The sequence below is a fragment of the Belonocnema kinseyi genome, chromosome 8 (genome assembly GCF_010883055.1).
Source record: "Belonocnema kinseyi isolate 2016_QV_RU_SX_M_011 chromosome 8, B_treatae_v1, whole genome shotgun sequence".
Lineage (NCBI taxonomy): Eukaryota > Metazoa > Arthropoda > Insecta > Hymenoptera > Cynipidae > Belonocnema > Belonocnema kinseyi.
The window spans coordinates 35,412,147-35,428,371 of NC_046664.1; the positions used below are offsets into that span (position 1 = coordinate 35,412,147).

At 27.7% G+C, this 16,225-nt stretch overlaps 1 protein-coding gene across 4 annotated transcripts in view; it reads right to left on the reverse strand.

The window, feature by feature from the left end:
- Window positions 1-16,225, reverse strand: part of LOC117178897 (focal adhesion kinase 1) — a 102,142-nt gene that overhangs the window by 61,326 nt on the left and 24,591 nt on the right. For all 4 annotated transcript variants that reach the window (XM_033370428.1, XM_033370427.1, XM_033370430.1 and 1 more), the window contains exons 3-4: window positions 5,199-5,341; window positions 1,878-2,053 (exon numbers count right to left, since the gene is read on the reverse strand). In XM_033370428.1, coding sequence (XP_033226319.1) covers window positions 1,878-2,053; window positions 5,199-5,341 — 319 coding nt within the window. The remainder of the gene's footprint in view (window positions 1-1,877; window positions 2,054-5,198; window positions 5,342-16,225) is intronic.

Consider the following 16,225-nt stretch of genomic DNA (forward strand, 5'->3'; position numbering starts at 1 on the left):
GTGTCAATTAGTTAAACAAATGGAATTTGTTTAAATATTTTTTTCTTTCGAAAATTCGTTTTTCCCAATAAAAATTATTACTATTAGTCTAGCAGAATATTTATTAATTTTGGTGAATTAATGTCTTATAATTTAAACGAATGGGTTTTGTTAAAATAATTTTTATTTTATACCTAATGTTAATAAATATTCCAATAAACCAATCGTATTCATTTTTAGGGAAAAAACAAATTTAAAAAATTATTTAAACAAATTCCATTTGTTTAAACAATTAAAAATTAATGAAACAATGTTCTTAAATATTCTACTAGACTTACAGTAATAATTATAAGGGAAAAAATTAATTTTCGAAAAAAATATTTAAACATATTCCATTTGCTTAAATAATTAAATATTAATTAACCAATGATAACAAATATTCCATTAGACCAATATTAATAATTTTATGTAAAAAGAGACCAGAATACAGTGCTCAAAAGGTCGATTTAATAAAAAATGGACATTTTTGGTTTTAAGGGTAGTTTTCAGGTATACTCGTGGGGGTGTGTTAGGGGTGTCAAACCCATATATATGATACATGAAATTCTTCATTATATAATTCTCTACAGGCCCCTATACTTTGCCGTCACATTTTTTCAAACCTTAAAAAATTATTCCAAAAACTCAAGAAAGTGATTTTTCCCCATGCATTTTACATGGGAAACTTAGTCAAAACCGGTACCTGTTAAAATCGAAAAATAACAAAATAAAAAATTAGCGAATTTCTTTTTTCGGGTTTGGAATGAAATTGGAGGGATCGTTGCCCTCTAAAAAAATAAAAGCCTTTTGGAGCCACCCTAGTTACTACCTACCTAAAACACATAAGATACTATGGATATTTTTTTGATGTTTAAATATTCCGTAACAAAAATGTTAAATATACGTTTTGAATAACCACATTTTTTCCGTTCTAATAGCAGAAAATGTAAAAGGAAAAATAGGAATAGTTCGAATTTGATCTATTTTTGTGTGAAAGCTGTCAAAAAAGTTGAATCTTACAGTTTCCGCCAGGGTAAAATTAAAAATCTCGATGTAATTTTCAATCACAGGAAAGTGATTTACCGGCGCATGGTAATTTTACACTCTGCCACTGAATTTTCCCTTCTGAATGTAAAGTTCGTACGACGGAATGTGTAATTTTATTTTTATCGAGTGTTTAATATTACACTGCTGTTCGAGGGTCCATTTATTTACATAGCTAGAGGATGTAATTTTCACACACTTTTGTAAAGTCACACAGTGAAGTGTGTGATATTTACAATGATACAATATGTAATTTTCCGAAACTTTGTAATTTTACACAAATATTTTTTTACAGTGTAGTGTAAAAACGGTAAAACGCTAACATAACCTAGAATTGTTGAAAAGTTACATCTTCTTAGAAAGCTAATTTAAAAACAAATTTAATGCCAATTTCCAACGAAAAACATTAAAATAATCCAAAATTGTTAAAAGAATTCATATCTTGTTCAATTTATAATAATTTGTGGTGTAAAACTATGATAAATATTTATCCTCGTAAATTAGTTATTTTAATAAAAAAATAAAATAGATTTCAAAGAAGACTCCAAACATTTGACAATGGTAGATTGTTAGCGCTTTACGCCTACAATTTATATTTATAAAAAAAATTATTATTATTTGAACGAGATTTAGCTTTAGATTTAGATTTAGGCTTTAAAGTCCTAACCTCAATGAAATTCTCAATTAAAAATTCATTCAATTGAACTAATATTTATTATAAATAATATAAAAACTTAACTGGACCTTAATAGTCCTTAATAGGTTATGAAATCCGTTTTTCTAGACACATGAATAATTAAAAAAAATTTAATTACCTGGTACATTGTGGTGTCTTGGTGTAGCCAATAACTTTCTGCAGAACCAGGATGGTGGAGTCTCATTGCATAAAGTTGTTTATAATGTCTTGTGCCAACGGCGAGTCTACTGGTAACCAAGGCAATAATTCCTTTGACGTCAATTGCATCTCCAAATTTTACTACGTTGAAGCCACCTAAGCATTTGAAAAATCCCGAAAAATAAATATCCTGCAAATGTAAAATTTTCGAAAAAGAAAATATTCGAAATAGGAAATTGCCGAAATATAAAAATTTCCACTTAGAAAGTTCTCACATTTCTATCATAAAAAATTGTACATAAATAAATTATATTTATTAATTGAAAAACACAATAATAGAACATTTTACCTAAAAGCCTTTTCCTGAATGTTAAATGTATATCTAAAAAAATTATTGTTTCAATGTGAAATAACAATAACTGAAAAAATATTTCTCAATGCAAAAGAACAATAAAAGAACAAAATTTTTATTACAAGCGCAGTAATTAAAAAATAAAAAATCTACTATGCACATTTCCAAAAAAAACTTGGATTGAGAAATTTTTCTTTAATTATTTTATAAGAATAACATTTTCTTTTTTTACGTCCGCGAACATTTATAATTTATAAATTTAGGAAGAACCTAATGAATATGACATTTTCCAGAATAATCATTTGTTTAGTCGTTCACAGTAGAAACAGCCTCAGGGCCGAAGTTTTCAAGGATGTACCGTAGAAACATATTTTAAATTTAAACAATAATTTAAAAAAAATGCATTAAACATTTTTTTAAATTGTCTTTTACCAAAATATTTCACTATTTTCTTTTTAATAAATAAATAATATTGATTAAAAAAAATATTTTTCAAAAAATTTTTTAAATTTGGGAGTTCTGAAGTGTCGGAATTTAATCATTCGGGATTTTTTACTGTGTCGGAAATTATATTTCTCGGGATTTTCAAGCGGTCCCCATTTAAAATGCATTCACTAGAAATTAATACTTATCTTTGCTTAAAAAATTCGATGACAGACCTCGGACTCTTTTGAGAAACTCAAAATTGTGTCAATAGTAGCTTAAATTTTGAAAAATACTAGCAAAGTAGTATCATGCAATTTTTTAAATATTAAATCGAAAAATTAATTTTTTTAAATCTGCAATTAAATTGTACGAAATCCTTCCAAATCTTTCTAAATATCCTAAGAGCATTTAAATTCGTTTTAATAATTAAGACCCCCTGAAATATGTTAAGGCCCTCTAAAAAACTTCTGGATTTTTTTTAATTCCCTTGAAAACTGCCAAATAACTTAGAATCCTTTGAAATTTCATGTAATAAATATAATTTCTTTTAAAATCCCATGAATTCCTTCAATATGGCGAAATCTCTAAAACCCCTGAAATCCGTAGGAATCCTTAGAAATCACTATGAGTCCCTTGAAATTTCAGTTATTTCCTCAAGTTTTGTAGAAACCGCTGAAATTCCTTAAAATCTCTAAAATGTCATTGATATCCTGGACATATTTTGAAAATCATTTGCATTTTTCTGAAATCCTACAAATTTCTTTGAAAACCCGTAACATTTTTTAAATGTTAAATTCCGTGGATTTTTCTAAAAATTCTTCAAAATCCTTTGAAATCCCACAAATTTTGTGAAATCTGATAAGGCGCTTAGAATACTTTCAAACCTTTTAAATTTGCTGAAATCCACTGAAATCTATTTAAAAAACCCTTAAATTTGGTTGAAATCCTCTGAAATCCTCTGAAAAACTTTACAATTTTTTAATTTTCTTGCAATGTATACAAATTCCGTATAATCATATGGAAATTTTAATTTCTGTTGAAATTCTTTAAATCCCTTTATTATTGTAAAATTTCTTGGAATCATATGAAATTATTTGAAATTTTTTCAAATCTTTCAAGTTTGCTATAGTTCTACGAAACTTTTTGAAATCTCATGAATTTCCTTAGAATTTCTTAAAATATACTATAGCATTTAAAATCTTTTGCAATTTTTAAAATCCTTTTAATCTTGCGAAATCCCTCGATTTTTTTTAAGATCCCGTACCTATAAAATCTTGAATACCTATTAAAATACTTATGAAAATGTTTAAATATTTTAAATCCTCTGAGACCCCATAAAATCCCATGAAATCCGTAGAAATCGCCAGCAGTCCCTTAGAATTCCATTCCTTTTTATTTACTTCCTAAAGATCTCTAGAAATTTTTTGAAACTCTTTGAAAAATAAAATCTCTTGAAATCGTATGATGCCCTTTTAAAATCCCTTTAAAATCCTCTGATATCTCTGGAAAATGTTTTTAATTTTGTAAAATCTCTTGAAATCTATAGAAATTCCTCATAACCTTATGGGAACTTTTAATTTCTTTTGAAATCTTATGAATCCCTTAAATATTGTTAAATTTCTTGAATTTCTTTAAATCTTCTAACATTTGGTAAATATCATAAAAAATTTTTGAAATCTTATCACTTAAAATATTGTAAAATTTTTCAAAGTACCTTAAAATCCCTTGAAATCTTCCACATCTTTTAAATATTACAAAAATTATTTGAAATTTTCTGGATATTTTTTAATGACTTGGAATCTAAAGAAATCCTTTATAATCTTATAGGATCCTACAAAACTTTTAAAAATCTTATTTCGATTTTTTGATATGGCGGATATTATTTTAGCCAATTTAGTGAAGAAGTTTGAAAATATGGTTAAAGGCAAAGCAAAAAATATAATATGTTACAGAAGTGTCCAACAGTGTGAATAAATATTCAAGATGTTAAAACTAAATTTGGATCATTTGGTATTTTTTTTGCATAAAAAATATTACGAATTATTGGCAAAAAAAAAACCACCTCTTTTTTCATTAGCTCTAGTAGGAATCGAACCCACGTCTAACTGAGTTGCTTAGTCGTAAGTGTTAAGTAGCTTAGTTTAGTGGTAAGAGCACCTGACCAGCAATCAGTTTACGTGGGTTCGTATCCTAGCAGATCTAATAAAAAAGTGTATCTTCTTTCACCAAAAAATATTTGTGATATTTGTTACGAAAAAAAACAACAAAATATATCAAACGATGGAAAATAGTAGCATTAGTGTAATTTTTTCAAAATAATAGGAAAATAGTTGCATATTTAAAAAAAGTGTACATAGTGGAGTGAGTTCGAGGCCTGCTGTGAATAACCAAAAACAGAACGGATATTATTTATCATATCATGTAGACATTTTTGATTCGAGATAGGAAACGGGAAGTGAAAGATGAGAAAGTGGAAAGGGGTTGTTCATATCTGATGAATATTGTATAGGGTAACCTACATACCATTAGGTAAATGAACTTTCAGTGTCGCTTTATCCATTGGGGTGGGTGACCCATGTGGGGGGGTACTTCGGCCCCCACTCCCTCCGTGACCCCCTCCAACACCGCCACCACTACCATCTCCTCCAGTGCTCATCCCCTCATGGCTGTAACAAAACAAAAATACAATTTATTAACAAAAGTTCATTAAATCACAATTTTTAACTGCCCTCCGTCATTAAATTATTGTATTACTAGCAGTAAATGTCTCTGCAATTTTCTTTCCTGACATTAAAAATATAAAAAATTAAAAAATCCATTATTAAAAAAATTTTTCAATACCAGGTTTAATAAAAAAAAAAATTAAACGATTTCCAACTGAAAACATTTCAATTCAAGCAATTTGAGATTAGGTAAAATATTTAAAAGAATACAAATTTTCGAATGGAATGAAAAGGAATCTAACTTGAACTTGAATCATTTTTAATACAAAAAATCTCAAAATTCAGAAGAAACTTTTGGAAATTGGACAATTTCATTAAAAAAAAGATTAAATTTTATCACCACTGAATCGGATCGTTCAAAATATTCCACAATTTCAAAACGATAAAAATGGAATATTTTCAGCTTTGGAATTCTGAAAATTAGACCATTCAGAGGAATTTAAATAGTGTTATTTCTCAACAAAAGCGTTCAAAATTGAATAATTTAGATCTGAAAGCTTTGGAACAACGGACCGTATTGTCTACTGAAAGAACGTTTCAATGCACAAGTTATTAACGTTTTTTATTTTTTATAACAAAAGCTAAAAAATGCCATATTTTTGGGGTAAAAATCCAACTGTTTTGTAGAATTATTATTATTTTTTATACTTAAAAATTCAAAAATTTGGTTGAAATTTTGTTCTTGCTTGACTGAAAAATCTTGTTGGTGGAAATTCAATCTTTTTGTCGACATTTTTTATTCTTGTTCGAATTCAACTGTTATTTATTGAAAACTCAAATCTTTTTTGGTTAGAAATGCATGTACTGTGTTAAAAGTTAAAATATTATACTAAGAAAATATTTATCGCTTGTAAATTCCTCTCTTTGGTTAAAATTTTTACTACATACCTCGTTGAAAATTGGTCTTTTTTAGGATGACAAACTATAATATTTCTGGGAAAAATTGATATTTTTTGTTTACAAAATTATCCAATTTGTTGAGAATTCATCCTTTTTGGTTGAGTTAAAAGTGAAATAAAATTAAATATCTTTTTTGGTTGAAATACAATTAATTTTTTTTTTTAGTTAAAAATCAAACAATTTTTCTTTGCGGGACAGTTAGCGCTACCTCTACGCCAGAAAATCTCTAGTCTAAAGTAATATTAAAAGTGATTGGATATATATTTTTTACTAACAAATGTGATTTCTTTAAAATCACTGTCATTTTCACGATTTAAATGGAAGAATTCCAAATACTGAATACCTTTAAAGTTAATTATTCAAACTTGAAGCGTTAACAATTGAAAAATTGCAAACTTCGTTTAGGAATTGATCCATTCTTGAATGATGATCTTGAAACTAAGTCGCTAAGATTAATTAATTTTTTAATTGTGAATGGTGATTTTTAAAATTGAATTATTTTCATCTAAAGTTAAAAATTAACCACTTGAACGTAAACGATAAAACCTTTTTATGCTTCAATGTGAACAAAGAGAATAAATGAAGTCGAACATTACTATCATTAATTTTATAAAAAGTAATTGGTAGTAAATACAAACTATAATAAAATAGTAGAATTATTTCCTGTGAGTGGTCAAAGTTGCCCATAAATATTAAGTATCTAGAGATTAAAAAAGGCTGATTTATACCATTGTTATTAACGACATAAAATGATGCAAAACTCGTTCTAAAAGTCATATCGTTATTGCTCACGATAAAATGAAACTAAACCAATCTTACGACACCAATCAGGATTTATTCGTTGTTTCAAACAATGTGCAATGAGATCTATTAAAAAAAAGCTAAACGGTACTAAGTACATTTTTAGACGAAATTGAGTTTTTTTTTAAATCATACTTTCTCGTTTCTTTTTAAACATTTCAGTGAAAAAATTAATATTTGGCAATTTTTTAACATGAAATTTGGTATTTATTTATATTCAATTATTTTAACATTTTAAAGAATTTAAACTAAATGAAGGGATTATGTTAAAATATTCCCTTCCTTAACCATTAGAGATACTATTATCAAAAATAAAAAATGTCCTAATACTGCAAATTTTCATTTTTTTCTTTTGAAAAGTGTTGTTTATTATTAATTTAGTTCGCATTTAAGCGAAAAAAGTGGGCAGGTTTCTTGAAACCCAGGGGAAAAATAGTAATTCTTTAAAAAAATGGGTAAAGATGAAATTAGGGAAAAGAGCGTGAAAAGTCTGTATTTAGCTGCTTTAGTTGTAAAATCAAATCACTAATTTTCATTTTTTCAACAATTTCCAAAAAAAATTGCATGTTTTTTTAAGAAGAATGACTAAACACCTGTTGCCTGGCGAATTAAATAGACATCGATGATGTTAAAAGAAAAAACTAAGCCACTAAAGAGTGAAATACTATAATAATAAATTGTAAAATGTCGAGTCATTAGAATATTGATCTTATTGAAATGTGGTTTCGAATCTGATATGAAGTTCTAATTTTCATTCTTGTAATCGCAAGCCATGACAAACAGTTTGCCAAACATTTTTACTTGTTAAGAAAATAAGAAACACCATTATTTTATGTTCCATGAGATCATGCTGAAAGATAGTCATACAGTCTCACGGCTTTGCCTAGTCGTGTAGGCGTCCTCACAACTTCCAAACAAATATTATATGAATTACTTATTTATCCATTATTCTTACTTTTCCCACAGGCAAATTTATCTTCGCAGAAACCGATCATAAATTTAAAAAATATTCTTAGAAGCGAAATAAAATTTCAGACTCCTCAATATTATTCAAATATAATTAAGAAAAGCTACACTTTTTTTAATAAATATTTTTTTATTGGATAAAACTTGAAATTAATTGAGAACTTGATTTAATTTGAAAAAAGGTTCAAGGGAATTTGGAGAAGCGTAAGTTATTGGATGTCGATTAGAATAAATCATTTTTCTGTTTTAAACTAAAAAATATTTTCATCCTTATGACACTTCACTTTAAAAACATTCTTTTCATTTAAAAATAATTCTTCGTCATAAGACCAATACATAAGAGATGTTTTGATGTGGATGACGCCAGGAAGAACCCCAAGAAAAGAAGACAAAAGCTTCCGTCGTGATAGGCTAAAAAATAAATAACCGTATTTCCACAACTTTGAAAAAAAAACATTAATTTGAAAAAGAAAATTTAACTTTTGAATGCACATGTATATGTCAAGACTTTTAATTTCATAGACCTCCGAAGACAATCAAAAAAGTGTCCAGCATAGTCTGGTCCATAAACGAAATTTACTCATTTTTCTAATTTTGCACCCACTGATAATGAAAAAGCAATCCTTTGGCAACGCAAATTTTATTTTTCGATGCACATCTAAATGTTAAAATCTCTACTTTGAGCCGAAAAGAAAGTCGGACTAAAAGAAAAAGATTCCAACATAGTGATCTAAACAAACGAAAATGATAACAACAAAACTACGCCTAAAATAGAAAATTATATTTTTTTTACGCATTTACATGCAAAATCGTTCACTTTAAGTCAATTTGAAAAAAGAACTAAATGACAAAATTTCAGCATAATGATCTAAAAAACTAAATTTCCTCCTTTTGCATAGTTTTTAACAAATGATAACAAAAAAACTACACCTTACCCGTGCAGAAATTTTGGTGTGGCGCCGGTCGGACCCTGATCGGAAAAAATGTGGGCCCGATAGGGTAATCTGTCTAGCGCCAGACCGTAAATGAAACGCCCTACCCGACCGGGCCCAGATCTAGGCATCGAAAATGTGGACCCGATCTGGCCCAGATATGGCCCCTTTAATTTTTTATTTCTATAATTAGTAAAATTTCAAAAGTTTTTACATTAATATTTTTTCAACTCTGCATTTTACAAAACTTCAATTTTTCAATATTCTACATTATATCTCATTTTAAATTTACTACATTACATTATGCGTTTGTATTGCTTGAATTTATCGATAAGAGTTTGCATTTTGAAGAGATTTAAAAAGTGAGGTCATGCTCGAGAAAATATAAAAAGAATTTAAATTATAATGTTACTAATCCGGAAATTCATACATTTGGTATTAGGTGATCTCTATTTTCAGAATATCAGCAACAAAATATAAAGTTCTAAAAAGCTGGAAAACATTTTTTTATTCACATAAATAGCAAATGCGCTTAAAATGACGACGCTTTCTCGAATAGATTACTGGAAATCTTCAGAAGCTAAAAATGAATTGTGATGTTGATTCCAGCGAATTAAAGCTTACCTTTGCCTTCATTGCGGTTATAAGAAATTACACCAACAATTCTGTGATTCCAAACTCGCAATCTACTATTTGCTTTTGGCATTTTAAGTTATATGAAAGAAAAACAATATCACGACGATAACAGAAAACTTGACATAATCTTGTCTAACCAAACCCGACCCGACGTGGTTCTGATGCGAGCCACATCATCTGCCCCCTTGGGGCCACATTTGAAAAATCCGATCGGGCCCAGATCGGAACTCGGAAATAACTTGAGCGATTTTTGCACGTTAAAGTAGCAAATTTTGTTTTTTAATGATAATCTACATACCAAAAACTTCAATTTCAGTCATTTTGAAGACTATAAAACTAATAAAAAATATTTCAGAATAATGATATAAAAAAGCGAAATTTCCTCCGTTTTCTTACTTTCCAACAAATGATAACAACAAAAATACACATTAAAATAAAAAATTGTGGTTTTGAATGAACATCTACATGCCAAAAACTTCAAGTTCAGGCATTTTCGAAGAGCATCGAACCAGAAGAAAAAATTCCAGCATAATGATAAAAAAAATAAAATTTCCCCTCATTTATTTTATTTTTCAACAAATGATAACAAAAAAACTACCCCTGAACATATGAAATTTTATTATTCATTTGTATATAGATGCTAAAATCTTCAATTTGAGCCCTATTTGAAGAAAACTGAACTAAATACAAAAATTCTGATATATTGATCTAAAAAACGAAATTCCTCTCTTTTTAATTTTTTTTTTGACAAATAATAACAAAAAAACTACATCTGAGCATAGACATTTTTTTATACGTATCTATATTCCAAAATTTTTGATTTGAGCTATCTTCGACAAAAATCGAACAAATTAGAAAGCTATGATAATTCCTTGATTCGTAATCATCGTTTTTTGAGAGCATGATTTTATTATGAGAAAATGTAAAATGCAACGCTGAATCCCTTTGAAAATAAGAAATATTTGTCTTGTCTTCCAAGACAGAAAAATATCTTTTTCGAGTGAACTATTTTTTTTTTATGATTTATGATGCAGCATGTGATAATTGAAAGAACAAACGTTCAAATTGACACTCTTCGAAGGATAATTTGTGAAGTTTGTCACCCGATGCGACATTCTCTTTAGCGAAGGACAATAACGCAGACGTCATGATGATCTAATAAAAACGGTTGATTCGTAACGTGCCATGGCTGAATGAACCCTAGGAAATAGAAATACAGGTTTACGTAAAAACTGGTTTTGCTGCGATTAACAAAAAAAATTCCATGTCAGCATACAAAGTTATATTTCAATCAGAGGACATCCATGCGCAATAACATCGATTCAATAAGATGCAAAAAATAAATAAAACCAATAGATAAAAAATTAGCAAAAATAAAAACATTATCTGGAACTAGAATTCTAAATTATTTAAAAAAAAAAGATTACGCTTAATACTTATGTTTACCACTCAACTATAACTACAATATTTTACTAGAAAAAAAGATAGAATATAATTACGCTTCAAATGACAAAAATCCAGGGAGAGACTTTAAGTTGTTTCATAATATTATTTATTTAGCTTCAAAAATATGCATAAATTAAATTTTTGTTCCTGACAAGTTTACAGATTTGATACGTTAAACGATTTTTGAGTTAAAACAATAATTTGAAACAAAGTACCGTGAAACTCTTTTATAGCGCCGATTTTGGGGTTGACGGTGGGTGGTAACTAACTCATTATATTCCACTCCGCTTTTGTTTATACACGCCTGAGTGTTCGTCTGAGTGACAACCGTAGACCTTGCACACCCCGCGCAGCTCCTGTTACACCTACATGCGGCGCGGCATCAATTCTAGGAAGGGCTATAGAAGGGTGGGCTATAAAAGGGTTTCACTGTAGTTAAACATTACACGAAATATTTGGATCCTCAACCAAAACAGATTAACTTGCAGCAAACTGTTCAATTTTTAACGAATGAAGATTTTGTAATCAAGAAGAAAACAAACTTTCAAACCAACTCTTGAGTTATCTATGAAACACGTTACAAACTTTATTATTTTGTTGAAAATTTCTGTATTTTGTTGCTTTTTTTGTAGAAAATCATTTTTTCTTATTAAAAATGCAACTATCTCATTAAAAATTATTTTGTTTTAGTTGAGCATTTAACCACTTTGTTGAAAAATCGTATTTGTTAGTTAAACCCAACTATTTTCTATTTTAAGGAAAAAAAATTTTTATTAAAGCATCAAATATTACATTTTTCGTCGAAAATTTAACTTTTTGGTTGAAATATTTTTTGATGTTATAGTTTTGACCAAATAAAATATCTTAAATAATTTGATGTTAATTGATTTTTGTTTAATAGCCTAAAATAAATATTTTTTTTAATATTGATTTTTATTTTTTAATTGTGAAAAAATTGCTACTTATAAGATTAATTTTTCAAACATTCGAATGGTTCGAATGTCTCACAAGATATATTTTAATTCAATTTATTTAAGGGAAGTGATGAACTTATTCATACATACACACATGCATAAATACATACATACATTCGTCCATAATACAAAAGATTCTAGAAACATGTAGAAATTCTTGAGCTTAAAAATATGACACCCTCGAAAACTTTTGTATTCGTATGTTAAGGGTATTCTTGAAATTGCTTATGCAAAATTTTCATAATCATTAATGTAATGTTAGGAATGTGACAATTTAAAAATTCAGTATTAAAACAATTTTTATTATAATATAATTTGTGGTTGAATTTGTCCCCTCCCCCCTCTTTTTTCCTTTCATATATAGGGTGTCAAAAAACCTACGGTTGGTAACGGGTAGGGGGGGCAGTCTTTTTGTTTAAAAATGTAGGTTTATGGTTGAAAATTCAATTTTCTGGTTAAGAATTCTGTAATTTTATTTAAAATTCGTCTTTTTATAGTAAATTAAGCTTTCTGTTTAAAAATTCATCTTGCTTAGTTGAAAATTCAACTTTTCAATTAACAATTCTTGAATTTGGTTAAAAATTGTTTTTTTTTTTCGCTAGAAAATTTATCTTCTTGTCCAAAAAATCATTTTTTTGGTTACAAATTTAACAACTACGTTATGAAGTAGGAATTACTTTCTTAAAAACGCATTTTCTGGTTGAAGATTAAAAATTTTAGTTGAAAACTCATCTCTGGTTGGAAATTGAACTGTTTTGTTGAAAATACCTTTTTTTAAAAAAATTACTTTGGTAATTGAAAATTTACCTATTCCATTTTTGGTTAAAAAAAAGGGAAAATTTAAATTTTTGTTAAAACTGAACTACTTTGTTAAAAATTCATTTTTTTGTTAAAAATTAATCTAGTTTAGTTGAAAATTCAACTTTTGGCTTAAAAATTCTTGTATTTTCTTTAAAATTCTTCTCTTGTTCTTTTCCATCAAAGTTTCATATTTTTATTTAATAATTCAACTGTTTTGTATAGAAAATTTGTCATTTTGTATTGGAAGTTTTATAATTTAGTAAAAAAGAAATCAACTATTTGGCAGAAAATTCACTTTTTTACCATTACAAATTGTATTGAATTAAAAGCTTAACTCTTTCATTTTTGGTTAATAATGTACCTTTCTTAGTTTAAAAATTTAATAATACCCAGATTAACTATCACATAAAATTCAATTAAGCACATTTAAACTTTGATCTGAAAATCACTTTTTTATTGCAATTGTTGATCTATTACCGAAGTTTATAGTTCACCACATTGCCACACATTCATTCCAATATAAAATATAATTTTCAAATATTTTTGAAACAATAATTAATAATTCACCATTTGGAAATGAAAGCGACTGAAATTTAAAAATGCTATCAAAAATGCTGGAAGCACGTGGAAACCCTTGATGTTAACTGAGCATATTTACTGTAACATGACACCATCGAAAACTTTTCCCATAATCCCCCTTTATATCTACTACTATTGATTTAATTTTTCTTTTCAACTCAGATTGGACATGTGCCAGGCGTCATAAAATAAAAATCGAAACGAAATGTAACTGCGCAGTCCAGGCGCAATCCAGTGCAGGGACCTAAATGGACAGTTACAAATTAGTCGTTACAAATATTAAAGATTGTCCCCTCGCAGTCAAACCAAACGGGAGCGTTGTCCTTTCAAAAAGCATTATAGTGCTTCTGCGAAGCGTGACCGAAAAATGGAGTCACGTGTGCCCACTTCTATTCACAATATTCACATATGCCTACAAATTCATCGTCCTATGTGGCCTATAGATGTATGTACTATAATATGCAATAGAGTAATGTACGTAATGCGCCACCACGCACAGGATATGGCGCTTCTGATTGGCCAATTTCTTCATTCATTCATTCAATTTTACTCGTCCCGATTTCGCAACCACCTCCGTGACAATTCCGAAAATTGAAATCATCCTTCCCGATTAAAGTTACCCGATTATGGAAATTGAATTAACAAAGACCCTATTCAAGCCTCGGACTCACTTGAGAGAGAGAGGGGGGGGGGAGGGAGAGATAGAGAGATAGAGAGAGATAGAGAGAGAGAGATAGAGAGAGAGACATGGATATCCCCCAAATTCTATTTTCGCTGATACTTATTTTTCCTAAAAGCATTTGACCGAATTGAAATTTGCTATGGTTTTTATTTATCGTAACTGCCAATTTACCTAATTTTTCCGAACTGCTTTTTGTTCCATTTTTTGTTTTTCCAAATTATCATCAGACATAATTGTTATTTTACCGAATTATGATTTGACGTACTTTTTATAATACCAAATTACTATTTAATTTAATTGTTATTTTTCCGCACTATTATGTGACATCATTTTTGTTCTTTCAAGTAAACATAAAACAAAGCATTTTAGGAAGAATAAAATTGATGCTTAATGCAGTATCGAAGACATGAGGATTATGATAATAAATTAATTTTAGGTTAGTGGAAAAATAAAAATTATGTCACATAGTAATTCGGAAAAATGAAAATGAAGTTAAATAGTAATTCGGTATTTTAAAAAGTATGTCAACTTATAATACAATAAAATAAAAATGATTTTAAATTAGGATAAATAAACATTATAGCAAATTGTTATTCTGAAAAATGAGTATAGGTAAAATAAATATTAGGGAAAATAGAAGTTGGGTAATATTCACGTGCCTCCTTCAGGCATTAAAAGTATTGTAAATAGTGTAACAAATTTGAAAAAAATAGTTTTAAAATAGTGCCATACACTTTTCTGGTAGAAAATAAACTTTTTCGTTATAAATGCAACTGTTTGGTTGAAAATTAATTTGTTTTAGTTGAGAATTTAAGTATTTTGTTGAAAATTCGTTTTAATTTATGAAATAAAAATGTTTTTTTTTTTAAATTGTAATCTTTGTCGCTTAAAAGATCAACTGTTTTGATCTAAATTTGAATTACTTTTTTAAAAGTTGATTTTAAAATTAAAAAATTTTCAGTTTCACGTTGGAATATGAACTGTTTTGTAGAAAATTCGTCTTTTTGGCATGGAAAATCAACAATTTCGTATTCAGTTCAACTTTTGGGTACAAAAGTAAATTGTGATGTAGATGTAAAAATTAATCCACTTATTTAAAAATTGAGCTATTTGGTAGTTGAAAATTCATGTCTTTTGTTGACAATCATTCATCGTATTTTGGTAGAAAATTTATCTTCTTGTTTACAAAATAAAATTTTTGTTTTAAAGTCCACGCATTTTGCTAAAAATTATTTTTTTTTTTTGGTTGAGAATTAACTTTCTTGTCATAAAATGTAACTATATCATTTTTGTCAAAAATCGATATTTTTTAGTTGAAAATTCGTCTTTTTTGCTTGAATATTTAACTTTTTATTGTTTAAAAATGCAATTTCTTGGTTGAAAATTAATCTGTTTTGGTTGAAGATTAAACTATGTTATTGAAAATTCATCCTTTTTTGAAGAAAATTAATCTTCTTGGTAAGAAATTCAACCCTCTTTGTTAAAAATGCAACTCATTGATACTGAAATTTAATCATCACCATGTTGGTCATTTATATTCTTGGGTTAAAAATTCAACTTTTTTTGGTTTAGAGTTCATCCTTTTCGTTGGGAAAGTCTGCTATTAAATTTTTGTTTAACATTCATTTTTTATTCAATATTTAATTATTTTTTTGAAAATTAACTTTCTGTTGAAAATTCCTATTTTCGGTTAAAAACTTCATTATTTGGTTAAAAATTCAGCTATTTGTTGAAAGATTTAACAATTCTGTTGGAAATTTATTTATTTATTTTTGTTTAAAAACTATCTTTTTAATCTGAAAATTAACTTTTATTAAATTATATAATTAAATTATATTTGGTTAAAAATTCAACCTTTCGAAGTTCAAAATTAAACTTTTTAGTAGAAATTCATGTAATTTTTCGAAAATTTGTCTTTTTGGATTGCACATTCATATTTTTTGGTTGAAAAGAAGAACTTTTTTTTGAAAATTCAATTTTTCGGTTTGAAATTTCAACTGTCTTCTAAAGAATTCATCTTTTTGTTTTGAAAATTCAACTAATTTCGCAGAAATTCAACTATTTGGTTTAGAATGAACTTTTTTGTTGAAAATTTGACCAATTCGTTAAA